General features: G+C 36.4%; 1 protein-coding gene across 5 annotated transcripts in view; it reads right to left on the bottom strand.

Annotated features, from left to right (window-relative positions):
• Positions 1 to 17,599, bottom strand: part of LOC101444016 (zinc finger protein 33B-like) — a 35,767-nt gene extending 18,168 nt beyond the window's left edge. The window contains exons 1-3 of one of the 5 annotated variants that reach the window (XM_012528550.3): positions 17,412 to 17,599; positions 16,046 to 16,104; positions 8,243 to 8,279 (exon numbers count right to left, since the gene is read on the bottom strand). In XM_012528550.3, the coding sequence (XP_012384004.1) occupies positions 8,243 to 8,269 (27 nt within the window). In that variant the 5' untranslated portion in view covers positions 8,270 to 8,279; positions 16,046 to 16,104; positions 17,412 to 17,599. Of the gene's footprint in view, positions 1 to 8,242; positions 8,280 to 14,323; positions 14,410 to 16,045; positions 16,105 to 17,411 lie in introns of those variants that run through there. The other 4 variants (XM_058294959.1, XM_058294958.1, XM_071214501.1 and 1 more) reach the window with 4 other exon arrangements.
• Positions 17,600 to 22,030: the final 4,431 nt, after the last annotated feature.

Consider the following 22,030-nt stretch of genomic DNA (forward strand, 5'->3'; position numbering starts at 1 on the left):
ATGGAGCTTCATCAGTCTCTCCAGGCAATGACAGATGGTCTTGGCCTGCACAGCTTGTATTACTGCACATAGTTGTGGCTCCATCCCTACACTTGGCAGGGGAAAAATGTGGGATAAGCTTCATTGGTTCCTGGGGCAATGCAGGCAATGTCAGATTTCACAGCTTACATTACCAACTGCATCCTCAGGTCTAACTCCACAACAAGCAAGGGAGAAAGGGCATAAAACACTTGAAAAAGAGTTGAAAAAGTTTCAGATTGGCTAAACACGAGTGACTAGAAAGTCTCAAATTAAGTCGAACTAAGTATCCTACAGGGGCTGTAGCTCAAAGTCAATCTAACAGAAAGCCCTAGAGTAAAGAAAGAAACTGCATCAAGCTAAATACATGTAGTAAATCAGATGATGAAACACTAATAAAAAATTACAATCCATACCAAGAAACAGGAAAAGTATGGCCCAGTCAATGGAACAAACTAAGTCTCCAAAGAAGATAAAGGAGTTGAAACAACTTATCATAGATATTCAAATACATCTCCTTAGTAAATTGAATGAGATGGCTAAAGAGATTAAGGACATCAAGATGACACTGGTTAAGCACAAAGAATTTGAAAGCACACATGGAAGAACATCAATAAATGAAATAAAAAAATATACTGGAGGCATACAATAGCAGATGTGAAGAGGCAGAAGAAAGGATCAGTGAGCCTGAAGACAGGGCCTCCAAAAGGAACATACAAGAAAAAAAATTTAAAAAAGAATGGAAAAAATTCTCAGGGGAACTAACTTATGGCAAGAGATGTGCAAACATACATGTCATGGGTGTCCCAGAAGGAGAAGGGACAAAGGACAGAAGGAAAACTTGAGGAAATAATGGTAGAAAACTTCCCAACTCTATTAAAGGACAGAGATAACCATGTTCAAGAAGCACAACAGACTCCCATCTGAAAAAATCCAAATACACTTATCCCAAGACACTTACTAATCAAAATGTCAAATGCCAAAGACAAAGAAAGAATACCAAGAGGAGCAAGAGAAAAGCGATTCATCACATATAAGGGATGCCCAATAAGATTAAGTGCTGATTTTTCATCATAAAACATGGAGGCAAGAAGGCAGTAGTATGATATATTTAAGATACTGCAAGAGGAAAACTGCCAGCCCAAGAAACTTATATCTGGCAAAACTGTCTATCAAAAATGAGGGTCAGTTTACAATATTCACAGATAAACATACTGAGAGTTTAACCAAGCAACTGGCCTTGTAAGCAATACTAAAAGCAATACTGCAGCCTTAAAAAAAAACACAGGAGAGAGAGGCTTCGAAGAGAGTTTAGAAATGAAGATTACAACAGTAAATGTAACTAAGAATATAAATAGAGTGGTGAAAACAAGATATGAGAGAGAAAACCCAAAGATCAAAATGGGTGAAGTAAGAACTGTCTTACAGTAACAACACTGAATGTTAATGGATTAAATTCCCCAATCAAAAGACAGAGACTCATATGTAAGAAAATATGAGTCATCTCTATGCTATCTAAGAGACTTACCTTAGAACTGAGGCTACAAATATCCTGAAGTTAAAGGACAGAAAAAGATAATGCATGCATGTAAAAACAAAAACAAAAAAAGCCAGAGTAGCTATATATATAGTCAATGAAATAGACTTTAAAAGCAAAGCTGTGGGAGAAGGTGCAGCTCAATGGTTGAGCTCCTGCTTCTCATGTACAAGGTCCCAGGTTCAATTCCCACTACCTCCTTAAAAAGAAAAAAAAAGCAAAGCTGTTATTAGAGACAAGGAAGGACACTATATATTAATAAAAGGGGCAATCCACCAGGAAGAAATAACAATCATAAATGTATATGCACCTAATCAGGATGCCCCAATTTACATGAGGCAAAAATTGGCAAAACTGAAGGGTGAAATATATGTCTGTACAATAATAGAAGGAGACTTCAATACACCACTCTCATCATTGGATAGACTATCTGGGCAGAGGACAAAAAGGAAAACAGACAGTTTAAATAATATAATAAATAAATTAACATAATAGACATATACAGAAACATAATAGACATATATAGAACATTGTATCCCAAAATAGCAGGTTGTACATTTTTCTCAGGTGCTCATGGATCTCTCTTCAGGATAGACCACAGTTTGTCTCAAAAAGCAGATCTCAATAAATGTAAAAAGATTGAAATTATACAAAGTACTTTCTCTGATCATAATGGAATAAAACTGGAAGTCAAGAGCAGGCAGAAAAAGGGAAAATTCATACACATATGGAGATTAAACAACACAATCTTAAATAATCAGCGGGTCACAGAAGAAATTGCAGGAGTAATCAATATCTCGAGACAAGAAAAAATGAGAATACAACATATTAGAACCTATGAAATTCAGAGAGAGCTGTGTTGAGAAGGAAATTTATAGACCTCAATGCTTACATTATAAAAGAAGTCATAAATCCAATTATGCAATGACACAGCTCAAAGATGTAGAAAAAAACCAGCAAACTCGTCCCAAAGCAAGTAGAAGGAATGAATCGCCCTAACACAAAAGCCCAGTAAAGATATCACAAAAAAAGAAAATTGCACATCCATTTCCCTAATGAATACAGATGTAAAAATCCTCAGTACACCCTAATTGAATCCAACAACACATTAAAAGAATAATTCATCATGATTAAGTGGGTTTTATACCAGGCATGCAAGGATAATTCAACACAAGAATATCAAACAGCATAATACACCACATTAATAAATCAAAGAACAAAAATCACATGACTATCTAGATTAACACAGAAAAGGCATTTAATAAAATACAGCATCCTTTCTTGATAAAAATATTCCAAATTTTAGGAATTGAAGGAAACTTTGTCAACATGATAAAGGGCATATATGAAAAACCCACAACTATCTTTGTACTCAAGGGCGAAAGAGTGAAAGCTTTCCAGTTCAGGTGTAGAACAAGACAAGGATGCCCACTGTCATCACTGTTGTTCAAAATAGTGCTACAGATTCAACCTAGAGCAATCAGGAAAGAAAAAGAAATTTAAAAGGCATCCATTTTGGAAAGGAAGAAGTAAAACTATCACTATTTGCAGATATGATACTGTACCTAGAAAGTCCCAAAAAATCTAAAACAAAACTACCTGATAAACAAGTTAGGAGAGTGGCAGGATACAAGATTAATATGCAAAAATCAGTAATAATTCTATACACTAGTAATGAACAATCTGAGGAGGAAGTCAGGAAAAAACCATTTACAATAGTGGCTAAATAGGTGCTTGTATTCAGAGAACTACAATGTGTTGCTAAAAAGAACTCAAAGAAGACCTAAATAAATGGAAGGACATTCCATGTTCATGGATTGGAAGACTAAATATTGCAATGTCAATTCTACATAAATTGATATAAAGATTCAATGCAATCCCCCAAAAATCCTTTTCTAAATCTTTTCTAAAGAAATAGAAAACCAATTTATCAAATGTATTTGGCAAGGTAAGGGGCCTTAAATGCCGAGAAACATCTTAAAAAGGAGTAACAAAGTTGAAGGGCTCTCATTTCTGGAATTTAACTAGCTATGTAAAAAGAGCATAGTACTGACATAAAGATAGACATATAGACCAAGGAAAGTGAATTGCTGGTTCAGAAAGAAACCCTCACATCTATGGTCAACTGATGTCTATTAGGTTGTCAAGCCCACTCAGCTGGACAAGAACAGTCTATTCAACAAATGATGCTAGGAGAACTGGATTTCCATATTCAAAAGAATGAAAGAGGATGTCTAGCTCACATCTTATTAAAAATTAACTCAAAATTGATCAAGGACCTAACATAAAACCTACAACCAAAAAACTTTTAAAAGAAAATGTAGGGAAAGACCTTTAAGATCTTGTGGTAGGTGGTAGTTTCTTAAACCTTACACCCGAGGCATGAGCAATGAAAGAAAAATTAGATAAAAGTGACCTCCTCAAAATTAATTCCTCAGAATTAAACACAAAGTCTTCTGACTTTATCAAGAAGGAAAAAAGGCAGACTATTCAATGGGAAAAAATATTGGGAAAACATAAATCCAACAAGGTTTTGCTTTCCACTGTAGCAGCTTGATATTATTGATGAATTCCAAAAACAAATATTGGATTACGTTTGTAAACTGATCTTTTCTTCTGGGCATATTAGATTGTATAGGATTCGTAGGTTTACTTGATTAAGTAATTATGTAAACCTCTTGTGCCAGTAGGGTGTTGAGTCCCCACCTTTCTTGGGTGGGGACTCATAGATAAGAGGCACAGCAAAGGCCAGAGCTGAGGGTTCTTAATGTTGGAGTTTTGATGTTGGAGTTTGATGCTGAAGCTGGAGCTTCAGGGAGAGAGACAGAGCTGTTCACCTGATACTCTACAGCTGACCTTGTGGAGAGAGGCAAAGCCTAGAGAGCCTCATAGGCTACAGCTGACCTTGTGCAGAAAACAGAGGAGCTGAGCCCAGAGGATCCCAGGAAGCCTGAACCCTCGCAGATGTCAGCAGTCGTCTTGCTCCAACACGTGAAAAGAGACTTTGGTGACGGAAGTAACTTATGATTTATGGCCTGGTATCTGTAAGCTCCTACCCCAAATAAATACCCTTTCTAAAAACCAACCAATTTCTGGTATTTTGCAAAAGCAACCCTCTGACTGACTAAAATACAGCCACATTATATAAAGAGATCATAGAACTCAACAATAAAAAGACAAGCAACCCAATTAAAAAATGGGCAAAAGACTTGACTAGACATTTTTTCAAAGAGGAATTAAAAATGGCCAAAAAGCACATGAAAAAATATTCAACATCATTAACTGTTAGGGAAATGAAGATCAAAATTCCAATAAGATATCATTTCACACCTTACAGAATTAGAAATGGTCATTATTGACAACAATAAACAGAAAAATAAACAGAAAAATAAACAGAAAACTACAAGTGCTGGAGAGGATGTGGAGAAATTAGAACATTCCTTCAGTATGGGGAGAAATGTAGAATGGTAAAGCTTCTGTGGAAGACAGTTTGGTGATACCTCAAAAAGCTGAATTACAGAACACCTGTATGATCCAGTAAACCCCTTACCAGAAATACATTCAGAAGAACTGAAAACAAGGGCATGAACTGACATTTGCACACTGATGTTCACCGCAGCATTTTCACAATTGCTAAAATATGTAACCAGCCCATGTGTCCATCAACTGAGGAATGGCTAAAGTAAATACGGTATATACATACAATGGAATACTACTCGACTGTAAGAAGAAATGAAATCAGGATATATACAACAACATGTAGGAACCTTGAGGATATTATGTTGAGTGAAATAAACCAATCACAAAATTACATATATTGTATTGTCTCACCAATATGAACTAAATAAAATGAGTAAACTCATGGAGGTAAACTCTAGAGTACAATTTACTAGTAAACAGAATGTGGGTTGAGAATGAGAGCTGATGCTCAATATATGTATTTTTTTTAATATGATTTCTTGTAAAAGTGTGGAAATGAATAGAATTGATGGCAACACATAGTGAGTATAACTAACATTGCTCATTTATAAATGTGTGGCTGAAAGGGGTAGTCTGTGAACGTAAATGTCAAATGAAAGGAAACTAGAGAAAATCTAGGGTATGTATAAAAGTGATTTTTGTGGTAGATAAAGATTATAGTTAATATGAGAATGTTCTTCCTTTACAAAAAGAATATGGAGATACATGGGAAAATCACAACTCATGTAACTTATGGAAGATAGCTAACAGTAATATTGTAATATTTTTGTAGCAGAGACAGCAATAAGGAATATGGGATTTTTCCTTTTAGAGTAATGAAAACATTCTAAAATTGACTGAAATGTTGACAGCAATGGGATATAAATGAGAGCCACTGAGTGTATACTTTGAATGTACTGTACAAAATATGGGGCTATATAACCCAGGGAATCCAGTGGTGGAAGATGAACTATGATTAACAGGACAAATATGAGAGTATTCTCTCATGAACTATAACAAATAAATAATACTAATAAAGGGTATTAATAATCAGGTGGGTTGGGGGGAAGATACATTAAATATATGGGCAATTATTAGTAGTAATATTCTGATGATGCTCTTTATAGTTCTAACAAATGTTCCACAAAGATTAAAGTTATTGGTGGTGGGGAAATATATGGGGGCTCTGTGTGATTATATTCTTGTTTGTTCTGTAAGTTCACAACTTTTCCTATATACTTCTCATTTATGTATGTTCATTCATGAATGATATACCTCAGTAAAATTTTATTTTAAAAAAGAATCATGAGCAAACTTTAAAATTTACAAATGTGGAATAGATTGAGTTATGTTCCTCAGAAAAAAAAACCAAAAAAGCCAAGACCATAAAGTGCCCAGAAGATAATGCAGGGAAGCATCTGTGAGATCTTGTAGCAGGAAATGGTTTCATAAACTTTACATCCAAAGGGTGAGCAATGAAAGAAAAAATAGATAAATGGTACCTCCTCAAATTTAAAAACTTTTGCTCTTCAAAGAGTTTGTCAAGAAAGTGAAAAGGCAGCCTACTCAATGGGAGAAAATAATTGGGAACCACTTATCGTTAGGGCCTAATATCCAGCATATGTAAAGAAATTCTAGGGGAAACGGACTTTGGCCCAGTGGTTAGGGCATCCGTCTACCATATGGGAGGTCCGCGGTTCAAAGCCCGGGCCTCCTTGACCCATGTGGAGCTGGCCATGCGCAGTGCTGATGCGCGCAAGGAGTGCCGTGCCCCGCAAGGGTGTCCCCCGCGTGGGGGAGCCCCACGCGCAAGGAATGCGCCCGTGAGGAAAGCCGCCCAGCGTGAAAAGAGCAGCCTGCCCAGGAATGGAGCCGTCCACACTTCCCGTGCCGCTGACGACAACAGAAGTGGACAAAGAAACAAGACGCAGCAGATAGACACCAAGAACAGACAACCAGGGGAGGGGGGGAAATTAAATAAATAAATAAATCTTTAAAAAAAAAAAAAAAAAAAAAAAAAAAAGAAATTCTACATCTTGAAAATAAAAAGACAAACAACTTATTTAAAAAATAAGCAAGAGATGTGAATAGATGCTTTTCCAAAGAAGAAATACAAATGACTAAAGGGCACATGAAAAGATGCCTAACATCACTGGCTATTAGGGAAATACAAATCAAAACTACAATGCGGTACCATTTGATACCTATTAGACTGTAGTCTATTTAAAAAAAAACAGAGGACTACAAGTTTTAGAGGGGATTTGGAGGAAAGGGAACACTCATCCACTGCTGGTGGGAATGTAAAACGGTGCAGCCACTGTGGAGGATGGTTTGGCGGTTCCTTAGGAAGCTCAACTATAGAACTGCTGTATAACCCAGCAATTCCACTGCTAGGTATATACCCAGAAGAACTGAAAGCAGGGACACGAACAAATATATGCACCCCAGTGGTCATAGCAACATTATTCACTATTACCAAAAACTGGAAAAAACCCAAGTGTCCATCAACTGATGAATGGATCAGCAAAATGTGGTATACACATACAGTGGAATATTATTCAGCTCTAAGAAAGAATAAAGTACTGACACACACAATAACACGGATGAATCTTGAAGACATGTTGGGGTGATGTAAGCCAGTCATTAAAAGACAAATATTGCATTACCCCCGATATGACCTAGGCCAACTGAGCAGACTCATAAAGCTGGAGTCCGGAAGACAGGCCATCACAAGACAGAAAGGGACTATATGTGGTAAGCCAATACCAATACGAGCAAAACCCAAAGTAAGGTGGGATAAGGGGGTAGTCTGGCAGTGGAAGGGGGTGATGGGTGGTGGTCACGGTGCTGGAATGTGAGAGTGAACAGGGTGGGCAGAGGTTGGGATGGACTATCTATGGAACTGGAGGAAGGAACAGGTGAACTTTGGGGATTTGTATGTCTGTGGTTGAAACTACAATAGTGGGAATTTTTTTTTTACAAATATGGCAGGGGACAGTCACTGTTCCAGGGTGTAGGTGTTAGGGTATGTGTGGGAAAGGGTGCATCTGAGGCATGCTTCTATGGAATATGAACTGCTCATCTTCAAAACAATTTTATTAAAGAAAATACAGAGGAGAAAAAGAAAAAAAAAAAAAAAAGAATGAATCATAAGGCTCTCAGAGCCCATAAGACACTGCAGAGAGAAAATTACCAAGAATGGAATCTAAGGGGAAAAATCTGACTTACAGAGAAAAAACAGGCCATGATCACCATGAAGGAATTTCTGAAAGAAAGAAATAAAAGTAAGAGTGAATAGTTTTAAAATCTAAGAGAGGGTCTTATAACTATTTCAGAAAATACAAAAAAACATAACAAAAACTACTGGCAAACTAATAAGAGAAAAAATTTCCACAATGATAAAAGATTTCTTCAAACACATACAAAGTATCACTCTTAATGGTAGAATACGGAAAGTGTTCAACATAAAAGATACCTGCTATGTTCCGTTTTACTCAATGTTTTTCTAGATTTCTTAGAGCAATAATGCAAAAGAAATCACATACACAGGAAATCCAAATAAATATATAGCTTTAGAAGCTAGATGCAATTTCAATCTAACAAATCTTAGGGATTTTTAGGAGACTAAATTTCTAATAGATGCAATTAAGAGCATAAAAATATAAAAATCTCTCTACAGAAATAATTATATAAAATGAAGGAAGGAAACTAAATAAAATCCAAATAAATGGAAGGATATAACAGAATCCTAGATCCAGAAGGCTCAATGTTATAAAAATATCAATATTCCCCACATTAACATATATAGATTCATAGGAATCTGAATAAAAATCCTAGCAAAAAGTTTTGTGGATATTAGGCTAATTCTAACATATGAAGAAATGCAAAGGGCTAAGAACAGACAAGACAATCTTGAAAAATGTAGCCAAAAACCTATCAACATATACCAAGAATTATTATGAATGTACCATAATTAAGGTAGTGTGATAGAGGCATTAGATTTCGAATGTATCAATGGAACAGAATAGCCCAAAAACTGACCCTCAAATGGCAAAGGTGAAAAATGACAATCATTTCAATAATAGTGCCTGCTTAATTAAAATGAATATGCTACATTACATGTATGCAGAAATCTATTTCAGAGAGCATGTAGACCCAAATTTGAAAGTTAAACATTAAAAATTTAGAAAATTTTGATTTTCTAAATGATATCTTAAAATAGATACAAATTATATTAACCATACTATATTAAAATAAAGGACACATCTTTATCAAAAAGCAGGAAAGGAATAAAAATGCAACTCAGAGTAGAAGATTTCTGGAATACATAATCTGACCTAATACAGAAAGAGGTTCTATAAATAAACGGGAAAAAGAAATAAAACATCTCTATAGCAAACACACCAGTAAACGTCAACAGAAATCATAATAATCAGAAGACAATGGGCAGAGATTTGAATAGACAATTTGCAAATAAAAAATTTAAATGGAATGGCATTTTAAAAGAGGTGAAAAAAAATGCCCCAAGAGAACTCTATATCCATTAAAAATCATCTTCTAAAGTAAATACATTTTCCAGACAAAAGTTGAAAAAAAATTATCAACAGCACAAATGTACAATAAGAAATATTATATAGCTCTTCAGACTGAAGGAAAATAATACCTGAGGTAAGTATAAAACTTCAGGGAGTAATAAAAAAGACTGAAAAAGTAATGTAATGCAACAATAGTAAGGTGTATTTGAATTTATTATACACGTATAAAAGCAGAATATATCACAGCAGTGGCATAAAGGATAGGAGAGTGGTAAATGAATTAAACTATAGTAAGGTTCTTGCATTGTCTTTGAAATGTAAAATTGCTAATTGAAGGTAGACAAAAATAAGATATACTATAGTGATATCTACAGTAAACACTAAAAAAATACAAAATGGTATAACTAACAAAACTACTGGAGATAAATTGGAATAATAATATCTGTTAAGAAGAGAAGAGATAAATAAATTACAGTATTTTCATGCAATGGAACATTATGTAGCAGCAAAAAGGGTGACCTACTGGCACATATATCAACACAGATGAATCTAATGTACACTGAATAAAGGAAGCATGATATAAAAGTGTACATGCTAATTCTGTGTATCTGAGTTTCAAAGACAGGTAATATTAACCAAAAATGGTAGTAAAATCAATGCCCATCTTATGGAGAGAGAGTTTTATAAATTGGAAAGGATCATAAAGGAACCTTGAGAGGTACAGGAAACATTAAATATTTTGATCTGGGCCATGGTTACAAGGATGTGTACATGTGTTTAAAAAATGAGCAGTAAAAAACGATACTGAATGCACTTTATTTACCTTACTGTATGTATGTTATACCTAAAAAAACCCCACAAAAACCCAGAATCCAAAAAGGAGGAAAATGTCATAAATGAAATAGTGAATGAATATGAGATGGGCAATAACTAAGTAGTCGTGGTAAATCCACAGCCAGCAGCTATAGAGGTTTGTAAATGGAAAATTTATAGCTTCTGAAAGGATGTACGTTTGAAATTGTGGCATTTTATTAAGTTGCTAATAAATAACATGTAAATAAAATCTTTACATACTTTGATGCAACTACATTATCATGGGTACCAAGGCTGAGGTTTCTTAAATATCTGAAGTGAAGAGAGTACACTGATTGAGAGTAAAGTAAGTTTATCAAGAGGAAGATGAACTGAATTGATAAAATTAGCAACAGAATGCCAAGATCTTCAGAGTGAATTTCTTTGGCACTTACTCATAATGACCAGATGAGCATACTTTAAACATCTTTTTTAGCAAGAAGTCCTCACATTTTAAGCACCAATTTGGATGATTATCTATCTCATCCAGAGGAATAGGCAAGTTCCGGGAGACTCAGACTCAAGAGATCTCAAATTTTTTCAACTGTTAAACTATGTATTCCTGGAAAACGGACTTGGCCCAGTGGTTAGGGTGTCTGTCTACCACATGGGAGGTCTGCGGTTCAAACCCCGGGCCTCCTTGACCCGTGTGGAGCTGGCCATGCGCAGTGCTGATGCACACAAGGAGTGCCGTGCCATACAGGGGTGTCCCCTGCGTAGGGGAGCCCCATGCGCAAGGAGTGCACCCATAAGGAGAGCTGCCCAGCGCGAAAGAAAGTGCAGCCTGCCCAGGAATGGCGCCACCCACACCTCCCGTGCCAACAGAAGTGGACAAAGAAACAAGATGCAGCAAATAGACACAGAGAACAGACAACCGGGGGAAGGGGGAGAATTAAATAAATAAATCTTAAAAAAAAAAATTAAACTATGTATTCCTTAAATCAACTATTTCAAATAGACTTCAAATATAAACTTGTATAACAGTACCTACAGCATAAAGCTGCTTTAGGGATATATTACTTAATCCAGAAAATACAGTTAACATAGTATCAGGATCATAGTTAAGACTCTCACAAATCAAGACATATTCAATTTCAAATAGTTTCTGATACAGTAGCTATGATTTTTAATAAAACTGTTAAGAAAGAATATTAAAAATATTCTTCATTAATAAAAACAGAACAGTAGCAGAAGTGGAAAAGTCAATCTCAAATTTATATGGAAAGGTAAGGGGCCCTGGATAACTAAAGTTATCTTTCAAAAGAAAAATGAAGTTGGAAGACTCACACTTCCCAATCTCAAAACTTATTACAAAAACACAGCAATCGAAACAGCATGGTACCAATACAAAACAAACATATAGACAAATGGAATAGAAATGAGAGCTCAGAAATCAACCTTCACATTTATGGCCAACTGACTTTCGACAAGGGGGTAAAGACCATTCAATTGGGAAAAAACAGTCTTTAACAAATGGTGCTGGGAAAGCTGGATCTCCATTTGCAAAAAAAAAAAAAAAGAAAGAGGACCCCCCCCCACCTCACACCATACACAAAAATCAACTCAAAAGAGATCAAACACCCAAATATATGAGCTAGAACTAGCAAATTCCTAGAATAAAACACAGGGAAGCATCTTCAGGATCTTGTGTTCAGCAATGGTTTCGTAGACTTTATATCCAGAGCTCATGCAACAAAAGAAAAAATAGATAATTAGGACCTTAAAAAAATTAAAAGAACATTAATAAGACAGTAAAAAAAGACAACCTGCAGAATGGGAGAAAATATTTGAAATCATTTTTCATAAGGGTTTACTATATAGAATATATAAGGAACTACAACTCAACATCAAAATGAAAAACTCAATTTAAAAATGGGCAAAGGACTTGAACAGACATTAGTGAATATCCTTGTTCTTAGGAAATGTACATGGGGTATTAAGTGTTCAAGCAGCACCATATATAAAACCTTTTCTCTGATGTTTAGAAAATAGATGAATCTGAGAATATGCATTTCAAACAGATTCCCAGGTGATCTGGTCAAGGGACATCTATAAATCAAGAGATATATGGCTAGAGTAGATGGGAGGAGAAATGGAGGGATGAATGGAGGAATGAACAGGTAGACAGATGGACAGAGTGACAGAATGACTAATGATAAGGCATATGTGGCAAAATGTTTAAAGTTGGTAAATCTGGGTAACTGGGTGTAAAGTATGCTGGAATTCTCTGTAGGGGTTTTGTATTATTTTTCCAACTATCCTGTAAGTTTGAAACTATTTTAAAAGTTATTGAGAAAAAAATAAAAACAAAAACAATACTAATCTTTGGTGTCAAAAATAAGAATTGTTAATCTTTGGGGAATTGGGAGGTAGTAAGTACTGTTACGAGCATCAGAGAAACCTCAGGAATGATGGTGGTGCTCTGCTTTGACCCGAGTAGTAGGTACATGGGTGTTGGCTGTATAATAACTCATTGAGCTCTGTGTATAACATTTGTGCACTTTTCTACAAATCTGCTATACTAACAGAAATAAGATTTATTAAAAATTAAAATATACTTTAAGTTATTTATCAAAGGCAACATCAAAAAGGAAATTGAAACAAAAAGCACAACATATAATAGCTGGGTTTTGCAGTTACAATGGCAAAGGGAAATTTATATACTTAAATGTATCTACTAAAAACACTTTAAAAGTAATGAACTCTTGTTCAATTTAAAAAGTTAGGAAAAAACAGCCTGTAACTAAAGATAGTTGAAAGAAGGAATAAAGAAAAAAGTAGAAATTAATAAAACTTTATAGAGAAAAGTCTTTATACTGAAAAGTCTTTAATAAAATGGATATCTACAACAAAATTTGTCAAAAAAAGAAAAAAATGAAAAGAAAAAAACAGAAGGCAGAAATAAAAAACTGTTAGGAATAAAAAAGTGACATCTACAGATAGATCAAACATTTTACAAATGATAAGAGAACACGGACAATTTTATGGAAGAAATATTAAACAGAATTATGCAGGACATTAAAAGAATAACACTTTTCGGAACACAAAGCTTAGGTATTAGGAAATGTAGAAATATAATTCAAGAGACCTGAAGAGAAAAATTATTATTACCTTCCCATGAAATGTAAAGAAGACAAATGAAAAATTAAACTCGCATTTTTTAGTAAAATAAGCCTCAATGAAACTTTGCGCAATTGATAAAATTTGTAACTCAGTCCAAAGCCAGCAGCATACATAATGAAGAAAAGTGGCAGGTACTCCCACTTAAGTCTATCCTGTTAAGCTTTGGTCAGAAAGTGTTATCCTTTTATTGTGTTGCTTATTTTTTAGAGATGAATAAAAAACAAAATTAGGTCCCTTTATCATATTATATAAAAAATAAATTTCAAACAGATTAAAGTACTAAATATAAATGGAAAATTTAATATTTTTAGACAAAATACCTTAAAACTTCATTACACCCCTGGGGTAAGAAAATATTTCTAAAACAAGACAAAAGCAGAAAATAGAACTTAATATCAAAATGAAAAGCTTTCAGAAATAACTACGTTAAAAGACAAAGGGCAGGGAAGCGGCTGTGGCTCAATCAGTTGGGCTCCCATCTACCCCATGGGAGGCCTTGGGTTCGTGTCCTGGGGCCTCCTTGTGAAGGCAGCCTCGCCCACACACTGCCCAGCCCACAAGCCCTGCAGAGTGCCGACTCAGCAAGGTGACGCAACAAAAACCAGAGACAAGCAGAAACACAGAACAGTGCACAGCGAATGGACACAGAGAGCAGACTGCACGCAAAAAAAGCTGCCAGGGGGTGGGTTGGGGGTGGGGGTGAGATAAAAAAAAAGAAAAAGACAAAGGGCATACTGGGAGAAGATACTCAGCAACAGCTGTAACAAAAGACCATCCAAAACACATAAGAAATCCTTACAGAAGTCAGTAGAAGTGGAGCAGGTGTAGCTCAGTGGTTGAGCGCCTGCTTCCCATGCACGAGGTCATGGGTTCAATTCCCAGTACCTCCCAAAATAAAGGAAAAATAAAGTTAAAAAAATAATTCAGTAGAAAAAGACAACCTTAAAAGTCATAAATTTTTAAAAGTTAAACAGTCTCACTAATATAATCAGACACATCAAAATTAAGAGTGAGGTTTTTACCTAGTAGTATGAAATGATTTTTAGATCTGCAAGGAGGGAGGGAATGTAGTTGTCTAATAAATAATGAAATACCTAAAAAATTTAGATCCTCATATTCCATTACCCAAAAATATTAATCATAGGTATATACTCTTAGAAGAGTGATTCTTAAACTGAGCAGGTATCAAGGAAGCCATGCTAAAAAAAGATTGCTGAGCCCCACCCCCAGAGATTCTTTTACAGCAGATTTGGGGTGAGGCCTGAGAATATGCATTTCAAACAGATCTGGTCAAGGGATATCACTTTGAGAAGCACTGCTGTACAGCCTAGAGACACATGAGCATATGTGCACAAAGAGAGAATGACAAGCATGTTTATGGCAATATTATTTATATTATTGAAAAAAATGGAAATTACCAAAATGTTTACCAACAAAAGAACATAGTATATATGATATAGGGCAGCCACACAATGGATTGCTATATAACGTTAGTAGAAATATACATATGGAGAGATCACAAATTATTGTTGAATTGGGAAGAAATGTGTATCATAAATATACATGTATATTCTTAAAAAGCAAACCAAAATAATATACAGTACCATTCAACTACCTACATATTTTTCCAATGTACATAGAAAATGAGAAGATGAAGGATGAAAACTTGGAAGTGAGCTATTAGGCAAGATAAGGACGGCTCCAAGAGACTTCAGAAGACTGGTATCAGAAGCTAACAGAGGAGACTTTCCAGGAAAGAGCAGTCAGTAGGGTAACACAGCAGTTGTTCGAGGAAGGCAACTACAATTACGACATTAGTGCCCTTTATCTGGATAGGCTTTGAAAAGTAGAGGGGAAGAACTAAGACACTATGTTATGGGGTGAAACTTGATTAAGATGCTCGGAAACGCCTACCAGAGAACTTAACTTTGAATTATCTACTATGCAACCTGCACAGCCTGACTGAGATAAAATCATTATGTAGAGTTTTTGTTAAAGGCTTGCAAGTCGTTCATTCCTCTAAAAATTCTAGGTTTTATCCCAGGATCAAGCAAAATCACCAAAAAGATGACTTCTTGAATTATGTCTTAGGCCCTCTTATTCTCAATGAGGAACGGTTTGAGGCAACATATTGCATTGATTTCAGAGCTGTCACTATGGATTTACTATGTATCCCAATATTAAGACCAGAAAAGACCATTTCTAGGATGTCTTTACATCCTCTGATGAATCAGTCTGATTTGTTCTTATGATAAAAGCAAATCCTGCAAAATTGAGTGTCTGCCTTTCTGCCATGGCTGTTGGGAACATCAGAGATATAGCTGCAGCTCAAGTTAGTAACTAAAATTCTATTAGTCAATATCTAAATGTCAACTTGTCCTTTTATTGATCTGTTACACAATATTTTCAGTGATGTTCGATTTTTATTTATTTCTGATTTACCATCTCAACAAATAGATGCTTAAAAATCTTACAAAATCGATTGTAAATACAGTGAGAAATGAATACACAAACAACTTACCTCGAATTTGTTCATTTTCTGATGCTCCTGGAAAAATGTAGACAACTCTGAAGATACAGCTGGGTTAGAAGAAGAGGAATGGGGTCGTGAAAGATATGGCCTGCTTTGCAGCTCCTGGATTCTCCTGCCCTAAAAAGCTATACGTACTAGCTATATAAACTGCTCCCTGTGGGAAAATGTCCCATGGCGACTTGAGACGGGACAGGAAGATGGTGAAAAACTTACCTAACATGACTCTAATATATATAATCATGTAGCTTCTGGACACAAAATTTTTCAATAGGAAAATGTAAGCATTTGTTTACTAAGGATTGCTTTAACGGTTTAAATCTCCCTAACGGTTTACAAAAAAATTAAAATGACAGAATTATTAAATACATAACAATATATGTAATGAAGGACTATTAACCGTCAAAACTGATGTAAAAAAACAACTCAGGGCTATGCTGTTTATCAATTTTCCCAACAGTGCTAATCCTTTGGTTAATGACTCCATAAAAAAGCTATAAAAATCAGTGCTTTAAGCAAAGGCCTATGTTTCAGTTTCTTCATCTAATTCTGTTGCTCTTACTCAGAAGTCTCTCATAAGAAATATGTTTTGACATTATGTGGCAAAGTATACAGTACTGGCTTAGGCAACGTTAGACCTGTCCTTTACGGTCGTTCTTTTCGCCACTAACTGTAACCCTGATCAAGACATTAACTTTCAGAAGCAACATATTTTTTCGCTCATTTTCAAACAGAAATAGCTAACTCTTGATCCTTCGTGAATGCGACGATAACTCAGGATAAAGGGACATCAACATATATTAAGATGCAATAATGGACCTGACTGGAAGAGCACTTTAGAATCTAGAAAGGATGAATGGAAAATGAAGAAAATGGAATCTGTCCAGAAAGATGACAACTGAAAATTGCCGCAGCTGCCCAGCCCTTCTCCCCAGACCACGCCTTACCAGCACACGTCACGCAAGCGCACGCAAGCGCACGCGCACACGCTCTCGCTCGCAGCTCCACCTCCTCCCATTCGGCTCAGCGCGCACACTTTACGCATGCGCAGAAGCCTTTCTCCCGCGGTCCCACCGATCGAGTTTCGCGAACATCATCGCCAGCTCAAAGCCCGGACCAGGCACACGAGGACCCCAGGAGCCCGCGCTCTCACGTTCCCGCATGCAACACCTGCCCTGTCTCCCACCAGACGCGCCCCTGGCCCGCTGTCCTTTCACCTCCGCCGGCGCTACAGGCGTTCAGGGTCCATGCAGAGAGCGCTGGGCTCCTCCCCACCGCCGGGCTCTAACCTCCTCCCGCCCACTCCCCAAGACGCGCGGGGCCCTCGTCGGCCCTGCCCATCCCCCACGGGGCTCACCTGCCGCTCCCACGCCGTGTTCGCTTACTCCGGAAGATCACTTAGGCTTGGCGGCCCCGGACCGCCCTCCACGCAAGGAGGCTGGAATATCCCGAAGGAAAAGGCGGAAGAGCTATGAGGCATATACAGAATGTACAAGGCATGCGCAGAAGGTCTGAATGCCTACTCGGACCCGCTCAGCGCCCGACGTCGAAACTACGTTTCCCACGAGTCTCCGCGAACAACCCCTTTGGGATTGGCGGAGATAAACAGCCCTACTTAGCGATCTGGGAGTTTAGGAATCTGAGATGGTACCCTCCCAAGCAGTCTGGAGCACTGGTTTCCTCCAGGGGTTCCGTAAAGGTCATAGATTACAGCTGGGTGCTGTGTGCGTCCTGTGTACAATTTAGACACGGCTGTTAAGGAAAGGAAAGCTGCTAGTCAATTTCACCTTTAAATACTAAGAGTATCAGCTATTCTCTTTTTTGGGGGGGAGGGGGCGGAATTAAAGGGTGAGGAGGGAAAAAAAGCTAGTTTATTTATCAAAATTACAAAAGCAAGAAACTAAAAGCGTAGATAAGTTACAAAGACACGCAAAGAAAGTAACTAATCTCATGTTTTCCCCCGTGATAATGAAATACTTTAACAGTTGAAGATACACACTCTCATAGACAAGAAGAGTCAATAGTCTGACAAAATTCCAGTAAGCTTTCCAACAAATGTTTGTGTAAGAAATCTAAAGTGAGGGAATCCATATAATGGAAAACTATTAAAAGTGATAGGTATACTAATTTACATAGAGGTTATTCATAAAATAACTTGAAATTTACAAATTCAGTTTACACAAGAATATTTAGGGCAAGATTTCATTTCTGCAAAAATTAACCTACTTATCCTAAGGAAAAGTATTGAAAAGTGAAAAACAAGCAAATGATCAACTATGGCAAAACATAATCATCATTATCATAAACATAAAAAATATATGAGGAACTTACTACAAAGCTACAGTAATCAGAATTGTGAGGGTCATCAACACAGTGGCAGAAATCGTCCCCTGAAAAAGTTTCCCTCACAAACAACCAAAAAAAGGGTAAATTCCAGTTGCTTATGTTACTGTGACTATGGTTATTTTCCAATAGCAGGACCTGCCTGATCCGGCGTGGCAAAGTAGAATCATCTCTCAGAAAGGTGATTTACTGCAACTGCAAAAGGAAGGAACTGGGGGGATCTTCCCAAAACCAGTTCAAAGTGAGAACCGGTGGAGTTAGAATTTTTAAAGTCAAAGAAAAAGGGAGTACATACAATTTCTCAGTCGTGCATTGTCTCAGGCACATCAAACTTGTTCTTGGTTTCAGTAGCTAAAAAACCCCACAGTTGAGGTATTGTTGTGCAATACCTTCATGGCTCCTTTCTTAGCCAACCGCTCAAGGAAATCAAGCTTTTTGTCTCTGAGAAAAGTTACAGATTCATTGGGTCATAAGGTGCTCCTGACACCATTCTGTCTGGTTTTGCTTTGAGAAATTATCTTACTCCTGTAAACAAAACTGAGAAGATACAGTTTAGTCCTTCAGGAAACTAAACTTCTAAAATTAGATTAATAGAAAACTAGCTTAGAGTATTAGAATTTTTGGAACTGTTTAAGTGAAGAAATTTTTAGTGAGCACATTTTCCAGCTATCATTTGGAACAGGGGATGATAATAGAAACTGGAGAAAGACTCCACAAACACTGAATAAAAGAAAAAGGAAAAAGAAAATGCAAAGAAAAAAAAAGGTAGAAAACCTACGGCCCAGTCTTCCAATCCAAAACCCTCCCCCCTCAATCAGTCCCACACAGTTTAAGAGTCACACAGAGACAGCATAGCCAAGGACCTCCTGCTACAGGTACAGACCATAGAGCCACTTGTAGCAGCAGGTCAGAACCTTACACATATCCATGCACAGGGACCCAAGTTCTCAGAGACCCAGGTTGGAACACAAGTGGCTGGGGAATGCTGAATACAAAATTGCCCCCCAGGGGAAAAAAGAGACCTGGGCTGAACTATAGGTAAAAGGTGCACACACTCAGCCTAGACTCTGATTGCTAGATCACCAAAATGAAAGAAAAAAAAAAAAAAAAAACCAACAAACTCTGACCTTTATATTTTGACCCAATCTGGCTCTACCAGGTAGGATACCCTAATGGGGAAGTAACCATAAGAAGAAAAACTTTAGTGGGGGAAAAAAGGGGTGGGAGGTGGGGACTGGGTAACAATAAGATAGAATGGGTGGAAAAATGGGGAGGGGGGAGAGGGGGATTGAACAGTTGTAGGGCAGAATGGGCTCCAGAACTGGCAACTGTAATTAAAAAGGGGGGGGGGGGGGAGGCGCTAGGTGAGGGAGAGACGTTAAACAAGTCGTAGGAGCTGGGGAGAAAATTCTTCCTGAAAACAAACAGAACAAATCAAGATTTCCAATGAAGGAATAGAGGAAAGAAAGTTTTCTTCTGAAGGTGACACAATTGCACATAGAAGGGCAAACTTAAAAGTAGTGCAGCATATCCTGGACAAGAATCAGTGGCAGAAGACCTGAGAAAATCTGAACGGTTAAACATGGGCTACTCTTAAAGTCCAATATAAATTGAACCAAGCCTGAAAGAAGAGCCTTAAAACAGGCTTTACTCAAAAACAGGAAGATATTTCTCAGTCAAGGGAAGACATTAAAACTTTAGAGGAGACACAGATTTGGAACAATCTATCAAAGAAATTCAAAAAATCCTACTAAATTAATTCAAAGAAATTAAGGAATATAGAATATAAATTAATGATGGATATAGAAGGTAAAGGAAATTAAGAAGTCAATATGTGAGCATAAAGAAGATTTTGAAAGCTTAAAAAGTATAACAGGAATTATGGAAATGAAAGGCAAAATAATGCAGATTAGAAATACCTTAGAAGCATACAACAGCAGGTTTGAACATGCAAAAGAAATAATGAGCAAATTAGAAGACAGGAAAGCCAAAATTATACAGTTAGAAGAAGAGAGAAAACAGAATAGGAAAAAATGATCAGTGACTCAGTAATTTGAGTGGCAAAATGAAGCATACAAACATATGGGATTCTAGAAAGAGAAGAAAAAAGAGGCAAAAAAATATTTGAGGAAATAATGGCTGAAAATTTCCCAGTTCTTATGAAAAACATACATGTTCAAAAGTTCAACATTCTCCAAGCAGAAGAAAACCTTATAGACCTATTTTGAGACAAATGCTAATCAGAATATCAAATGCCAAAGATAAAGAGAAAATTCTGAAAGCAGAAGAAAAGAAATTCATCACATACAATGGATCCTCTATAAGATTAAGTGCTGAATTCTCATCAGAAAACATAGAGGCAAGAAGAGAGTGGTATGACATATTTAAGGTACTGAAAGAGAAAAATTGCCAGCCCCAAATTCTTTATCCAGTGGTACTGTCCTTGTCATATGAAGGAGAGTTTAAAACATTCACAGATAAACAGAAACTGAGAGAGCTGGTCAGCAGAAGACCTGCCCTACAAGAAACTGCTAAGGGAGTCCTTCATATTGAAAGTAAAAGACAGGAGAGAGTAGTTTAGAGCAATGTGAAGAAGAGAATATTTTTAGTAAAGGTAACTAAGTGGGTGAATACAAAATCTGTTAGTACTGTAATATCAATATAGAACTCTAAACCTTAATTCCTAAAACAGTTAGAATAATTGAATAAGGAATGGACATATTTCCTGATAATGGACACACAATATAAAGCAGTAATGTGGGACAAAACAACATAAAGTAGAGATGTAGAAGAATGGGGGAGCAGAAAACATATATGCTATTGAAGTTAAGTTGGAATCTTTTCAAATTAGTAGGTTATAGAAGTAGGTTGTGTAATACAAACCCAATATAAACACAAAGAAATTTTTTTAAATAATACAGAAACAAAATGAGAAAGGGACCAGTGAGATGCATTAGAAAAGATCAACAATACACCATAGGAGATGGCAATAAAGTAAAAGAGAGACAAAAATGATATGACATATAAAAACCAAATGATAAAATGACCAATGTAAGTTCTGCCTCTATAGTAATAACACTGACTGTTAATAGATTAAGATCCCCAATCAAAAGACATACACTGGCAGACCAAATAAAAAAAACATTATCCACCTATATGTGGTTTACAAGAGACTTACCTTAGACCCAAAGACCCAAACATTTTCAAAGTATGGAAAAAGATATTCTATGCAAATAGTAACCAAAAAAGAGTTGGGGTAACTACACTATCTCAGACAAAATAGACTTTAAGTCAAATGCTTTTACAAGAGACAAAGAAGGACATTATATATTAAGAAAAGTGTCAATCCACCAAAAAGAAATAGTAAGCATAAGTATTTATGCACCTAAACACAATACCCCAAAATACATGAGGCTAACACTGGCAAAACCAAAGGAAGAAATAGTTGGAATCTTCAATAAACAACTCTTATCTATAGATAGAACATCTAGAAAGAAGATCAACAAGGAAAGAGGAACTTGAATAATATGATTCATGAACTCGACCTAACAGATACATACAGAACAATGCAACCCAGAAGAGTAGGATACACATGCTTCTTAAGTAAGTGCACATGGGTTGTTCTTCAAGATA

Source organism: Dasypus novemcinctus, chromosome 4 (genome assembly GCF_030445035.2).
Source record: "Dasypus novemcinctus isolate mDasNov1 chromosome 4, mDasNov1.1.hap2, whole genome shotgun sequence".
Taxonomy (NCBI): domain Eukaryota; kingdom Metazoa; phylum Chordata; class Mammalia; order Cingulata; family Dasypodidae; genus Dasypus; species Dasypus novemcinctus.